The 13523-nt window shown below is 46.0% G+C and overlaps 3 protein-coding genes across 9 annotated transcripts in view; all 3 read right to left on the bottom strand.

Moving 5' to 3' along the window:
• DYM (dymeclin) overlaps positions 1-1531 on the bottom strand; it is a 219545-nt gene extending 218014 nt beyond the window's left edge. For 2 of the 6 annotated variants that reach the window (XM_080371551.1, XM_080371550.1), the window contains exons 1-2: positions 1205-1492; positions 344-397 (exon numbers count right to left, since the gene is read on the bottom strand). The gene's annotated coding sequence lies outside the window, so the exon portion shown is untranslated. Of the gene's footprint in view, positions 1-343; positions 398-1204 lie in introns of all 6 variants that reach the window. The other 4 variants (XM_080371554.1, XM_080371549.1, XM_080371553.1 and 1 more) reach the window with 4 other exon arrangements.
• Positions 1532-4776: 3245 nt separating this feature from the next.
• On the bottom strand, positions 4777-9523 carry LOC308056362 (UPF0729 protein C18orf32 homolog). Its single transcript, XM_080371668.1, has 3 exons — positions 9414-9523; positions 7394-7646; positions 4777-6750 (listed from the first exon to the last, which is right to left on the bottom strand). Exons 2-3 carry the CDS (start codon positions 7619-7621, stop codon positions 6676-6678), a joined length of 303 nt encoding a protein of 100 aa, XP_080227794.1. The 5' UTR covers positions 7622-7646; positions 9414-9523; the 3' UTR covers positions 4777-6675.
• A 222-nt stretch (positions 9524-9745) lies between these two features.
• On the bottom strand, positions 9746-13260 carry RPL17 (ribosomal protein L17). Of its 2 annotated transcripts, none has more exons than XM_080371667.1 (7): positions 13237-13260; positions 12809-12861; positions 12681-12721; positions 11486-11620; positions 11094-11192; positions 10344-10535; positions 9746-9842 (listed from the first exon to the last, which is right to left on the bottom strand). In XM_080371667.1, the coding sequence occupies exons 2-7, from the start codon at positions 12846-12848 to the stop codon at positions 9795-9797; spliced, it is 555 nt and encodes a 184-aa protein (XP_080227793.1). In that variant the 5' UTR covers positions 12849-12861; positions 13237-13260; the 3' UTR covers positions 9746-9794. The 2 variants fall into 2 exon arrangements, with proteins under 2 accessions (XP_080227793.1, XP_080227792.1); XM_080371666.1 differs by having other exon boundaries at positions 13124-13246.
• Between the last annotated feature and the right edge of the window lie 263 nt (positions 13261-13523).

Raw genomic sequence — 13523 nt, 5'->3', positions numbered from 1 at the left:
GCTGATGGTTGCTTCAGCCAGGCGAGAGTGCTGAGTAGGGTCCATTGCTCCCTAGGCTGCCCACGGGCTTCTGATGATGCAGCTACAGCACGAAGAGAGGAAACAGCCCAAGGGGAGGACAGGTGGCAGCCTTGAGCTGCTGGCCATCTGAGGAACACCAACACTTTTAAAGTCACCCCAACCAGATCAACTTCAACAGTTTTTACTTGGGAATTGACAAAGTGGGGGATTGCACAACCCAGCGACCTGCATTAGGAAACGGGACCCAACCACTCAGCAGCTTCTTCCCACTGCCCTGCACTCAGAAAGCACTCAATGCAGGAAATATTAACTGTCTACTTACTTCTACAAATACCTCAAATGACCATAATTGCAGCCCAGCATGGGATAATGGCACCTGCAATGAAAGAAATGAGATTACAGCCTGACGAACTGGCTATGCCCAGCACAAAAGATTAAAAAAGTAATAAATAAAAAGTCTTTGGCACAAAAGCACACAAGACAAAACCTGATGTCAATTAAGATAAGATAAAAATCCTCTTTTTAAACAAAGTATTTCCTACTCTCGCTAAACCCTCTGCTTTGGAAGTATGAAAACAAGCTGCCAAGAGCAACCTGGAGGCAGCGAGAGCCTGAGCAGACCCGTTACACTGCAGCAACCACCCAGCACTACAAAACCACCCCGGTTTACCAAAGCAGAAGGGAAAATAAGATATTTTCTAGTCTTTTCATTAATAATAAATGTCATTAAGCGTACAGAACAAGGAAGAGAGGTACGATCCTCTCTCGGTCAGGTTCTGACCGCCTGTGAAGGGGCGGCGGGCACATCTCGGGGCCCTACTGGGACCCCCGAGAGCCTGACAGCGGGCGGCGGGAGGCCGCAGCCCCCGGCCCAGGCAGGGACACAGCGGGGCCGGGGCCCCGGCAGAGCCCCAGGAACAACCCGCTGCGACAGTTCTGAGAGTTACAGCACAACAGCACCCCTCTATCGCGATACGGGGCCGAGCCATGAGGTAACGGGGGGAGGGCGGGGGGGATCGGGACAAGGGGACAACCGGGACGCTCAGGGGCGTGCGGCAGCCGCCCGAGCCGGCGCTGAGGGGGGCCGGGGCAGAGCCGCGGAGGTACGCCCGCTCACCGACCGCCCGGCCGCCCCCCGCCTCAGCGGGGCGGGCCCACAGGTACCGCCGCGGCCCCCGCTTACCCCGTCACGCAGCGCCGCACCACAACGCCGTTCGGCAGGAGGCGGCCGGTACGGGGGTCCCGGCCCGCCGAACCGGGACAGCTCCCGCCGCGGGGCCGCCCTACCCGTTCCCCTCAGCAGGCCCGCTCCCAGCCGCACGCCGTGGGGGCGCTGCCGACGGCCCCCGCCCGCCTTCCACGTCGCCAACGCGCCGCAGGGCGCAGGCGCGCCGCGCCGGCAGGGCTGAGGGCGGGCTCCGCCGCGGGGCACGCCGGGAAGTGCAGTCCGCCATGAGGCGGCTCAGCTGCCGGCCCCGCTCCACCGTGGGCGGCCTCCCGCCGGTAGAAGGGTTCTCCCGGGAAGGCTGGCGACATGAGCTGCATACCGCAGCCCCTGCGGCACGCCGTTTCAGTCAGTGAGGCGTGAGGTAACTGGAGAAGGAGGATTTACCGGCACGGGCCTGCTTAGCGCATTGCTTGTGCTTCTGGTAACCTCCATCTCTGAAGTATTTTTGTGCCGTCGGTAACTAGTTCTATAAGTACCCGATGGTTCCTTCAAAAGGGAAGCCCTTCCCGATATAATTAGTCCTGAGCATAATCCCGTTCTCACCGTTTGTGACACCAAACAGGCATCCACACTCTCACAGGAGCCCATAACCAGGCTGGGCAAGCAAACCACACAGGTATAGAGGTGGGGTATAAGCACTTCAAAGCAAAAATCTTGGGATAGGGTTTGGCCTCATGTCCATACAGCGATTCAGGCTGCCACGGCAATAGAATGGCACACGGTCAAGAGCGGCTACAAAAGAGGTAGGATTGTATGCACAGAACAGGAGTTGAAAAACCGTCCTCATGGAAAACACAAGCATTGCTACATCTAGCTACATATCAATATATCTATTCACAGCATTTCAAAGAATTCATGTTTCAAATACAACAGTGAAAGAGAACTACAGCACCATGATCTAAAAAAGGTTTCCAAAGCAAGAGAATCACTGTGGTAAACATGGTCTTCTAGACCATTTCAATTAAACTACTGCGGTTGTGTTCACTGAAAGGCAAAAATAACACCAGTCTATGAAACCCAAAATATGCTTTGGTTCAGTAAGCATGTTCTATCAATCAAGAAAACTGCACAAGAAAGATAATCCCTTCTTTCATGTCTTAGACAGTTTAATGAAACAGAATTAGTTCTCATTGAAGGCAGATTTAGTTAATCTAAATCTGAATTAAATTTCATTTCCTTTACCTGCAGCCTCTGAAAAGACTGTTCTTTCAGCAGTAATGTTCTGCATTGTACAGAAGCCAAGAAGGAATGACTCCGAGAACTGAACCTCAGCAGCATGCCCAACAGCCTGGGGCTTGATTGCTACATTTGGGTAATAACAGCATATTGCTGTCATTAGATCAACTTTGTGGATAGAATTCAATTGTGCTCTACAAACACATTTACATAAAGATCATTTTGTGCAGAATTCATTATCAGTTTAGACATCCTTAGAGGCTTGAACATGTTCTATTTAACTTGCCAGAATTGCCTTTGCTTGCAGAATCAGGCCCATTGAAATGATCAGCAACATAAAACTTTCTCAGCTTTTATTTAAAAATATTTTGCATGTAGTTGCTGTTTTTTAAAGATGTATTTCAATTTTTTAAGTCCTTGCCATCCAGCTACCTCTGCAAACCAACACACATCACATTTAGACCTTCCCATAAAGAAAAAATATTTAAATTAGATTTCAATGATAATTTTTCAAATATTTTTACATACCAATTTCTTCATTCTTCCTCAATAGTATTTAAACAAAACCAGACAGCATTAATGCTGAAGATCCTAGGACTAGATCTGCAGTACTTTGGCCCCTGAGGATGCCTACTCTGCAATTTTCTAAGTCTTCAGTGTACACGAAGCTGCTACTCGGTCTTGTAAATTCTGGTAGATAACTACCTGCCATCATTAGATGCCTAAGCCCTTTTGCACCTTGTTACTTGCTTTTAACGAGTAACAAACACATGGAAATTTTCTTAGTTAAAATTGCATTTACTTTATATACTTCATTTTCTTACATAGGGATTTCCTTAATTTCTGTCTGCTTCTTTTTCTTGAACAAGGCCTTGTGCAATTCTTTGCATCCCAGCAGATGATCTCCCTGCCCAGGCTCAGGCAGTTCTTTTGCTTTCACCCGATTTTTCACTATTCACAACACAGTAGAATTACTGACCTGATGTGAATAAGCTGTAAATAATATGGTCAAGTTTGTATTCATAAACCAATATTCATTTTAATGCATAAATAAGCTTGTAATTGTATAGCGACAAAAGGGTTAAAATGTCTGAAAGATCATATAGACTGTTCTGGCAAGAAAGTTGCAAATCTCTGCAAGGGGAGCTGTCCTCCTTATCTGCAAAGCAAGCTGCCCTACCAAGGAGATAACGGGACAGCTGGATGTAAAAACCCTGGGAAAGATTTCTACAAGTCTGCCAACTCATCACTTTTGAGACCTAAGGTGAAAAGTACACCATGAGGAAGACCTACGGCCTTCCTCCCATAGACCACTGCCCACATTCTAAAGACCCCGGCCCACCATTTTTGGAAGAATCTGCGCAAGTGTGAAAGACTGATAAGCTAATTAGCATACGAAGTGAGGGTAGGCGGGTTCAGGTAATGAATATGTATAGGCGTTAATGGAATATTCATTGTTTCATTATATAAATATAAGTTAATCTGCCCCTCTGGGTGTGTACGATTGGTGGAAGGATCCCCCGTACACCCGGCACCGACAATAAAGAATATTTAGTCACTAAAATCTGGTTTTGGACCTGTGAATCAGACCTAATCTTGGAAAAGAATACAAACAGAAAAGCTGCAATACAAATCTCCTGCCAGAATTTACCATGAAGTGCCTCATTCAGGGAAGTTTTGTGATGTAGATTATTCACCTTAGCGTATAACTGCAGCTCAGACAAGTACTGAAACACCATTCCAGAAAGCACAGAGGTATAATTTTACTTGCATTATTTGCCTGGTTTGCTTTTTGCAGTCTTTTCAGTAAGCCTGGTGTTTAAATACGGTGCTGGCACACAGGTAGAAGCCTAGTGCAGCCTGCAGTCTAATTTACTATACAGTTTGTCTTCCACGTTACTGTCTGAAGCATTTCCTTGTATATCTTAAATAATTCAAAATAATTATGTACACTTTATAAACTGACTGCATAAATTTACAAATTAAAGGAACCACAGTACAGCTCTCGCTCTACTTTTTGTCATGTTCACAGCTGTGAGAAGTGAATAGAAGACTCCAGAACTTGGGCCTGTTTATGAGAAGCCCAACATTTTAAAACACCAGCTAAAGCTACCTGCCCTGGGACAGGAAGCACAGCAGAAGGGACAATCTTTTCAGCAATGTAAGAACGCATACGTAGATTCAGCTGCAGAGCTGCAAGAAATCTTCATTTCTATAGCTATCTGAAAGATGCCATGCATGACCTCATTCCGGAGTGACTTTCTCTGGTGGTTTACTCCTTTCTCATTGCAAGGTGATTTCAGAGCCTTAGAAGTTCCCAGCTTTCAGATTCAGAGCATGAACTTTGACAGTAGTGTTAGCAGAGGAATTTATTGTTTGGGGTGAGGTGAGGATTTATTGGTTTAGAAAACCAACCCATGACAGCAACAATTACATCCACCTTTTCCCAGATGAAGTTCTGATGGATAGGGCAGGATTTAGCGCAACAATATGGGTGAACAGAGACAAAACCAATCATAAACTAGCATGGCCTCTTTCCTTCACTTCTGCTTTCCAATCCCTGTCTTCTCTACTACACGATCCACACAACATCCGTGAAAAGTTACAGGAGGAGTGCAAAGTTAGTATTGTTATCTTTTATTGTATGAATTATACCATGTGTGCATGCTCAGAATAATAAAACCACGTTTTAATATCACAAAGGGTAGGTGCTTCACCAATCTAGGAGAAAGCTCTATCTGTGACACACTGATCAGATGGGGGATTATGTTCCAAGGATGATGCAAAAGCTGGTCCAACAGCCATACCAAATTCACTTCCTAATAGCCATCACATTAAGGGAGAGCAAACAGTATTAGGCAACACTTTACAAGGAGTTTTCTCTGATTCAGCTCATGACAGAGGTAACACTTGTAGCAACCAGGGCCTGATACCCAGCAGTGAACATTGCAGATGGATTCACGCCAGACCTGACAAAACCAGGTCAGGGAAGGAAACACTACACCTCACGAAAAGTGTCTGGTGGGCATTGAGCAAGTCTTTGGAATAATTAATTATCATGTAGGAGAAAACAGTCACAAGACCATGTGAAGACCATGAAGACCAGCCCTCAGTGACGGTTCAAGGACTGCATGTATAGACAGGTATGACTTTTGGGAAAATTATCTATCTTAAATAGCAGTACAGAATTTTGGTTTGAATCTTGCAAGGAGTGTTCTGCTTTGGCAGAGAGGGGAAAGCAGGAATTATCACTTCTAATCCTTACTAAGCACAGGGACATGTAAAACCCTTCACAACTGCACTGTCATGTTGGGATGCAAGTCTGTACCAGGGTGCATCATCTCAGGAGATAAGCAAAGCTGGACCTGCCAAATTCACTTTATCATGAAGTCAGCAGTTTTACGATCTCCTTCTGCCAGGTGCCAGTCAACAGGTTTTCAAATATTTTGCTACCACTTTAAATATTTACAGCTCAGAAGCCTAAGAACCATCATATGAAGCAACTTATTTTTACATAAAATCCCAGTTTATTATAATTCAAATTCCACAAGCATGTTAAAGAGATTGTAGTTAGGTTGTCGGGTTTTTTTAAAGACACAGCCGCACCATTTTAAACCACCACAACAGAATATAAAGCAACAGTTCTCTTGCATCATGCCCCTGCTGCTCCTCTTCAGGAAAGAAAGGCACAATGTTTTCAAAGAAAATAATTAATGGAAGTATCAAATCAAATCTTTCTGCTTTTAGTAAGCTAAGTGAATTTTGCATATAGCATAACTCCTTTAGCTCATCCACAGATTTGACATGAAAAATCTAAACTCTTCATACTTTAAACATGATGCTTACATTGCCACAATGCAATTTGTAGTTCTTTAGCAAGGTCAAGAACAGCTATAGTTTCTAAGCTGAAAGCCTGAAGTATTGCACTAGCAGTGAAACTAAGATGCTAAAATACATTCACTTTCCAAAGCTAGATTTACTCATAAGTTATTTAACCTAAACTCTAATCACACCAAATAGGTTATAGGTGAAAAGTAGTTCCAGTGAGGAAAATAAAGAACTTTAGTTTTCAAATATTTTAAATTAAGAAATGTGCTAGCTGCCATTTTAGTGGCAAAAGAGAGCCTCTCCTGCAAGTGATAAGGGTTTTTATTCAACTAAAATGTGCAAAGAAAAAAGTCCCAAAGTGAGAGAAATATCACCAGTTCATACTGGACACAAGGGAATAAAATCCTTAGGAATGAATTCCTTTAATCCGTTTTCTTTTCAGGAACTTCTGTGGATCTCTTTGCGGCAGTTCCATTTGCAACACCATTGCTTTCAAACTGCAAATAAAAGACAGCGTCATTCATGGGATGTCAAAAAAGGACTTTGTAGCCAAAACAGTTAACAACTGAAAATGACTTTTAGAAGCCAGGCCAGTGAAGATCTATGAAGAAATCTGCAGCGAGAGCCAAGGCAGTGGTGTCTCTCTAGATTTACACATAATGCTTTAGGGCAGGGCAGGGGGATGAGGGCAGAGACAACATACACAAATCTTTGCATTTTGTTAGAAGAGATAAATAGTAAATGCACTCTCTACACACACCAAACATTTTTCGCTATTATGAGTGGCAGAGCTGGCTGAAGAGTGGTTGGGTTTTTTTTAATCCTGTTTCACATATCTGGTGTGATGTACCAATTACTTGACTGCTTCCTTCTCTGAAAGGACAGCCAGTCATTCAAAAAAACCCAGAAATTAACTGTTCCAGCAAAGAGGTGCAATTCCCTATCCTTCCATGACCTACCAGAAGCTGTCTTGAAGTCTTTCTTGCTGGCTTAGTACCAGCAACTTCCTTTCATAAGAAAATAGCCACAAAAACATCTGTAAAAACACTCAAATATTTACTCAGTTTTGGTGCCCACGCCAAACTACTACTGGGTGCTTTATCTGGAGTTTCCCTGATTAGCTAAATGCATTAATCTTACTTTATAACCGGCAAGTTTGTCCTCCTGATCTCTTTTCATGGCTGAAGGTGCCTGTGGGTTTCCAGTGCTGCTGCCTCGACCTTGTTTTGTGGCTGTTGTTTCTTGCACAGCTTTCTTGGGCCATACACGCTTAATGAAAGGTGCAATAACAGGATAGATATACGGCTCAAGGAATTTCTTGTAGACCCAGAGGAGAACTGGAATGACAATACAGGGAATGCACACCATGGCTTCCTTTTGTTCTGCCACAAAGCTGGCGAGGGAAACAAACCAACAAATTAGGATGACAGTGTTTGTGTTCCATGAGCTAAGAAAACAGACTTAAATAATGAATATAGATTGCAGTTGATATTCAAACATGAAAGATTCTTTCAATATATATTAACTGTTAAAGTTTCAAAAATGCTGTGTGGTCCAGTGTTTTAAGTCCTGAACAAACGAAACATTGTTGACATTTTAACAAAAGAGGAGTTTGCTATGAACTTGTCAGTCCTACAGCAGGAACTCAGAAAACCAAGTTAATAAATAAGCATTTTTACTTAAATCACACAAAAACAGTTTAAGCAGTAAGCTGCAGATGTTAGCCCAGTTCTTACTACACTATAACAGAGGCTCCAAAAAGTTTATTTTTCTCATTCCTGTTTATTTAAGCTGAAATGGAATGGCAGGACTCCACCTAATGCCCTGCTACCACTGAAGGGCAGGGCTGTGGGAGGGGGGAAGAGAATCCTAGTCAGGATTTGAGAAAAGGAGAATATGGGTGACTTCCTTCCTCCTGCGAGGGAGGAATCACTTGATCCCACACCAATCCCAGAAAATTGGCCAAACTATTAGAAAATTAGTCCTCCCTCTTTCCCAAAACCAGAAGTCTTCAAAAACGGCAGCCTGAAGACTGAGGAAAAAAATAACCTGAAAACCAAGGCACAGGGGCAGAAAGTTGCAACTGGGAGAGGAATTAGGTAGGATTAGAGCTGTGACTTTCAGTGCTGATGAGCAATAAATTAGATACACTCTGCTGCACAGTGCAACTTTGCCCTTCACATTCCTCCTTTCTGGGCTGCTGACATCTGAATTCTTACGTTAACAAGCAAAACAAAAGCTTTCCGGGATGGAGAACGAAGACACATTCGTTTGGGATCGGAGTTTCAGGGTTTGGGATTTTTTAGACTATCCTAAAGATTTTTTAGCCCCAGGCTCTGTGGAACAACTGAGTATTAATATAGTCAAATATAATTTATGATTTTCTTGTGTGATTTCGCAATGCTTTGTTGCCTGGTTAGCAAGGAGTCAGTTTTTGGAGGGAGGAAGAAAAAAAATTAAAGAGTAAAAGGGCAAATGGTCACATTTTAATAGCAAGCTTATTTCTTTGTGATACAAGCTTTTGTTTATCTCTGTGAGCCACCACATGTGAGGGTCAGCAGAGAGAACACGCATGACAGCAAATTTAAGCAGGTTTGGTCTTTGTTTGCCATGTTTCACTCGCTCGTTAGTCAATTATTATGGAATCAGGGGGGAAAAAAGGCTACAAACACAAAAGGGTTTGGTTTTGGCTTTTTTTCCTCTTCATAAAAGATGACCTAGTCTAAAAGGGCCGATTTATGTAATAATTCCAGTTCAGCTTCCCTGCAGGCCAGCGTTGAGGCTAGAACCTTCCCCAGCAGCCGGGCCTGCTCCCCGGGGTACGGTAAACGACACCAGCGGCGGCGCTTCCCCCTCCCGGTGACACAAAGGCCGGAGCGCAGAGATCTTCCGAATCGGTGAGGTTCCCTCAAACGCGCGCTGACACTGACATGCCCCACACCGCAGCGTAAGCCGCGATACTGCGGGCCTTGCCCCGGCCGCTCCCGGTTAACGGAGCCGCTCCGGCCACAGAGAGGGACAGCGAACGGCGAGGCGAGGCCGCCCGGCGGCCGCCTCCAGCCGGGCAGCAGTGCCCGGGCACCGACAGAGCACGGAGGGGCCCTGGGGCCGCAGCCCGGCCCCCCCGGAGAGCACGAAGGCCGCGCCGCCCCGCACTCACCTAACTCGGCAGCGACCCAGCGCCGTTACCGGCTGCCGCAGCCTCCTCCGCCGCACCGGAAACGTCCCTCCCCGCTTCCGGCCGGCCTGGCCGCCAATGGGAGGCGGCGGGACGTGCGTCACGTCCCTCATGTGACGCCTCGGCCGCAGGGCCCCGCGGACGAACTGCCCGCCGCGTCTGAAACCCTCTCGGTTCACCGCCGCAGCCCACGCGGTGCCGCTACACACCTCCCCCGCCCGCCGCGCCCTGCATGGGGCGCCGGTGGTCCCGAACCCAGCCGGGCCGCCGGCACCACCGCCAGCAAGCACCTCGACAAAGCAGAATGCACACTGTAAATTTTTTATTTTTTACTTTTATTTATGTACACCTCTTGTAGCAGATTTATTCCCGAGCCATGAGCTTTTGCTTCTTCAGCTTTTTCTGGGATATCTGAAAAACAAGCAACAGAACAGCATTACATCTACGCCTTCCCAGAATGCCCTACAACCAAGCTTACAGGCATCTTTCTAACGAAGTACCAGGAATTGCTGGAAATTTTTTCGCCTGTTTGCAAAATGATCACCCTCACATATAAGTCAGTCGCCTTATAAGTACTGCGTTGCTTACAGGCGGTCAACTCAAATTTTATCCTAACAGTTCACACCTCTACACAAAAAGGGACCAACAGACTGCCCTGAGGGAGGGCAGAACAAACCAGCTGGGCGATATACATCACCAAGGGCTGTTTCCCCTCACCCTCGAGTTCAAGGTTTTTTTTACAATAAATATTGAGGTTGCTCAGAAATAACTTAATTTTTTTCATGGGTATTCCAAAGGTGTCCTAAGATAGTCATCACAGCAACCTTTCCAGTTGAAAAGTGCAGTTACTAATGAACACTCAGATTTCTTGGTGGTGACACTAAAGAGGACTAAGGATACAACGCTTGGCACCTTTTTCTTTTGAGCAACTTCTTCCTCTGGCTTGGGAACAATCTGCTCCTTCTCAGTGAGGATCATCTCGATGTGGCAGGGAGAGCTCATGTAGGGGTTGATCCTACCATGGGCTCTGTAGGTGCGTCGGCGCATTTTGGGAGCCTTGTTGACCTGGATGTGCTCAATGACCAGAGAATCCACATCAAGACCCTACAGGACAGAGGGAAATCAAACTCGTGGTTTTCAAATACAAAATAAACAAAAAAGTAAATAGCAACCCCTGGCAAATAAAGCAGCTGAGCATGGCGGGAGTCAGAGGAACCACAGGCCACCCTTCCCCATTTCACAACGAACTTTCTATGATGCCAATGGCTCAGAAGGAACGATCTTTTCATGGTTATTCCAAAGGTGTCCTAAGGTAAGTCATCACTGCCATCAAAGTCATCAAGTTAAGCACCAAGTGTATTACAAAGATACAAACTGACCCAAGAGTCCATAGATTTCACTTTGTTTGTGGGTTTGAAGAGCTCTAAACCACATTTATTCTAAACAGTTGATAACCACACACAAACTAGCTACCTGTGATAAATTATTACTCACATTTTAACTCAACCCACACACACACACCAACGGTACACCTTATACAATTCACACTTCAAACACAAAGCAGGCCTTATCTGGCCTTCCACATCAGAGACTTCGAGTCTGGAGTGCCGAGACATAGCATGACACCAACTCCTTACATTTAATAACGTCTACGCAGCCTACCTTGAGCTCAGCATTGCTCTCTGCGTTTTTGAGCATGTGCAGCAAGAACTCGGCGCTTTTCTTGGGCCAGCGTCCCTGTGTCCAGCCCCACTGCTTGGCCTGCAAAAAGAGTTTGGGTTTTGTCCCTGTACAACACAACTTACCCTTTACACACCGTTAACATGCGTTACATCCCCTTTTATTAAGGCTGCATACCAAAATAATTAAATTTGATCAATAACTTGATGCTCAAGTAGATGCAATGCTTGCTGCACTGGAATTAAGGGTACTCTTTCTTCCTTACAATTTAATACTTTATCATCGATGATGAGGCTACTCTCCACACCATCTCATCATCATCTTTCTCTTAAGCAGTCACACCATCCATCTCACATTTTCACCTCGGACCTCACCTGGGCACATCTACCGACTCCCCCATTGTAGCGACGGAAAGGAACACACTGCTTCTTCAGGGTGACATCCTTCAGGTACTTGGTGGCCTTGCGGATGTGCATGCCCTTGATGGCCTGGGCGGTCTCTCGAGTATTCTAGCAACACAGACCACAGCCAAGTTCTTCTTAACACATCTCTCCAAGTTACAACGTGAGCAAAGCGCTCCTCTCTCTTCCTTGGATCCTATTCTTTTTGCTACAAACTCAGTTTAAAAGAAGCACTCGCAGAAAAAATAAATCTAAAGAATGAAGAATAACAGCATTTTTCTTTTTTGTTACCTACTTTTCTAACCCTCAGCATGTCTTCATTCTTTTTTTACCCAACAGCTGTATCTTTCCAACGAGAAAAACTAAGAACTTTAAGTATTTATACTTTTTGTAGCTCTGCTTTGGTTGCTAATCCAAAAAAGCGTGAGCCTGAAGGATAAATTCCTTCTAAATGTCACATATGGCACCTCAGAGGAAGCAATGAGAAAACAAGCTGTAAAAGCAAAGTACACACAATCTAACTATCTCTGCACGAGAATTATATAGGGGAGAGAAAAGGCTCAGAAAGAAAAATCAGAGAAGAACAGCACAATGAATGCAAAAGCCAGAGAGTAATTATAATCCTACCCAATTGTTAAAAGAGAACTAACCAAAATAAGTGAAATCTCTTTCCACCTGCGTTATATACCACCTAGCAGAAAGGCATCTGCTTAGCTCTGGTTTTGTGCTTCCCTCAACGTGTCCTGAATTCAAGCTACACCTTTCCCAGAGAAACCCTCACACCACACACTACCCACCTCCCTCGTCATGCTGAAAGGCAGCACAATCAGACAAAACCGATGTTCCTTCCAACCAATCAAAAAGACAGAGTTCGACAAATTAGAAAAATCTCTCATCTAACATTGGCCCTATTCCTCCTACTAAATTCACTGCAACTATTTTCGCACTGTATATCATATTATCTATATTGGACAGAAAGCTCTTTACAACACATCATCTTGGTTTTGATCCTGGGGATGAAAACAATCATTACAAGCAGCTAAAGCAAACGTGGGCCATAATCTATGTAATGACACAGAAGAGTAAAAGACAAATCCTGACAAAAACCCAAAACCAAAAAAAAAGTATCAAATCAATTTGCATTTCCTACAATGCACATACAGCGTACCTTGAAATGCACACGTAGGTTGGATCCCCGTGACTTGCATGCTGCAGAGAAAGAAGACCAACTTTCTGAATTAAAACCTCAAATGCTTTAGAAACATCTTAGGCGAAGGCTCACGAAAAACAACTCACATTTCGTGGGATTCTCCGGATCTAGCGAATAGCGCACCATTCTGGGAGCTCAGCTGCAAAAAAACAATTAAGAAAAACACCGATATGAAGCTTCTAACACAGAACCTGCATCGTTCCCCTTACCGCCGACAGCCAGCTGAAAGGACTGCTCAGAAATTACTCTTTCTTTTCACAGTTTGATCCAAAGGTGTCCTAAGAAAGTCATCACCGCAGCCAGGGCCTCTCCCCGGGACCGGCCTCCACCTCACCGTCGCCAGCCACCCCGAACTCCGCCATCGCCATCCCGCCCTCCCCCCGCGCCATCCCCGCAAATACCGAGAGCGTCCGGCGAGGCGGACCGAGCCCTCGCCCCCTCAGTGCCTCCCCGTGCGGGATGGGGCAGGATGGGGCCGGATGGGGCCGGCTGCCCGCCTGCCATGGCTGCTCACCTCAGGGCGGCGGCGGGGAAGAGGAAGAGCAGCGCATGCCGGGAGCCGCAAGAGCCCCGCGAGAGCCGCCCGCTCTCGCGAGAGCGCCGGCGGGATCTGGCCCAGGCAGCGTCGCGGAAGCGCGGGCTGGGGGGCGGCCAGAGGGAGCGTAGGGCCAACGAGGGGCCGGTGAGGGCGGCACAGCCCGAGTGCGGGCATGAGACGGGCAGGGAAAACGTGCCTGCGGGCCGGCCGCGGCCTCCTGCGAGCGTGCGGAGCGTGAGGGCAGGCGGGTGCCGCTGCGGGGC

This window comes from Falco punctatus (genome assembly GCF_963210335.1).
Source record: "Falco punctatus genome assembly, chromosome: Z".
In the NCBI taxonomy this organism is placed as follows: Eukaryota; Metazoa; Chordata; class Aves; order Falconiformes; family Falconidae; genus Falco; species Falco punctatus.
Note: the sequence above shows the minus strand (reverse complement) of the source record. Positions and strands in the feature narration are given on the sequence as shown.

Bases quoted from the DNA above. Each gene is read 5' to 3' on its own strand.
- LOC308056362 (XM_080371668.1), bottom strand. From the start codon at position 7,621: ATGGTGTGCATTCCCTGTATTGTCATTCCAGTTCTCCTCTGGGTCTAC. The intron at 6,751-7,393 runs GTAAGATTAATG...TTTTATTTGCAG, and splicing joins ACAAACTTGCCGGTTATAAA to TTTGAAAGCAATGGTGTTGC.
- RPL17 (XM_080371667.1), bottom strand. From the start codon at position 12,848: ATGGTGCGCTATTCGCTAGATCCGGAGAATCCCACGAAAT. The intron at 11,621-12,680 runs GTACGCTGTATG...CTGTGTTGCTAG, and splicing joins ACCTACGTGTGCATTTCAAG to AATACTCGAGAGACCGCCCA. The intron at 10,536-11,093 runs GTAGGCTGCGTA...TCTGTCCTGTAG, and splicing joins AGAGCAATGCTGAGCTCAAG to GGTCTTGATGTGGATTCTCT.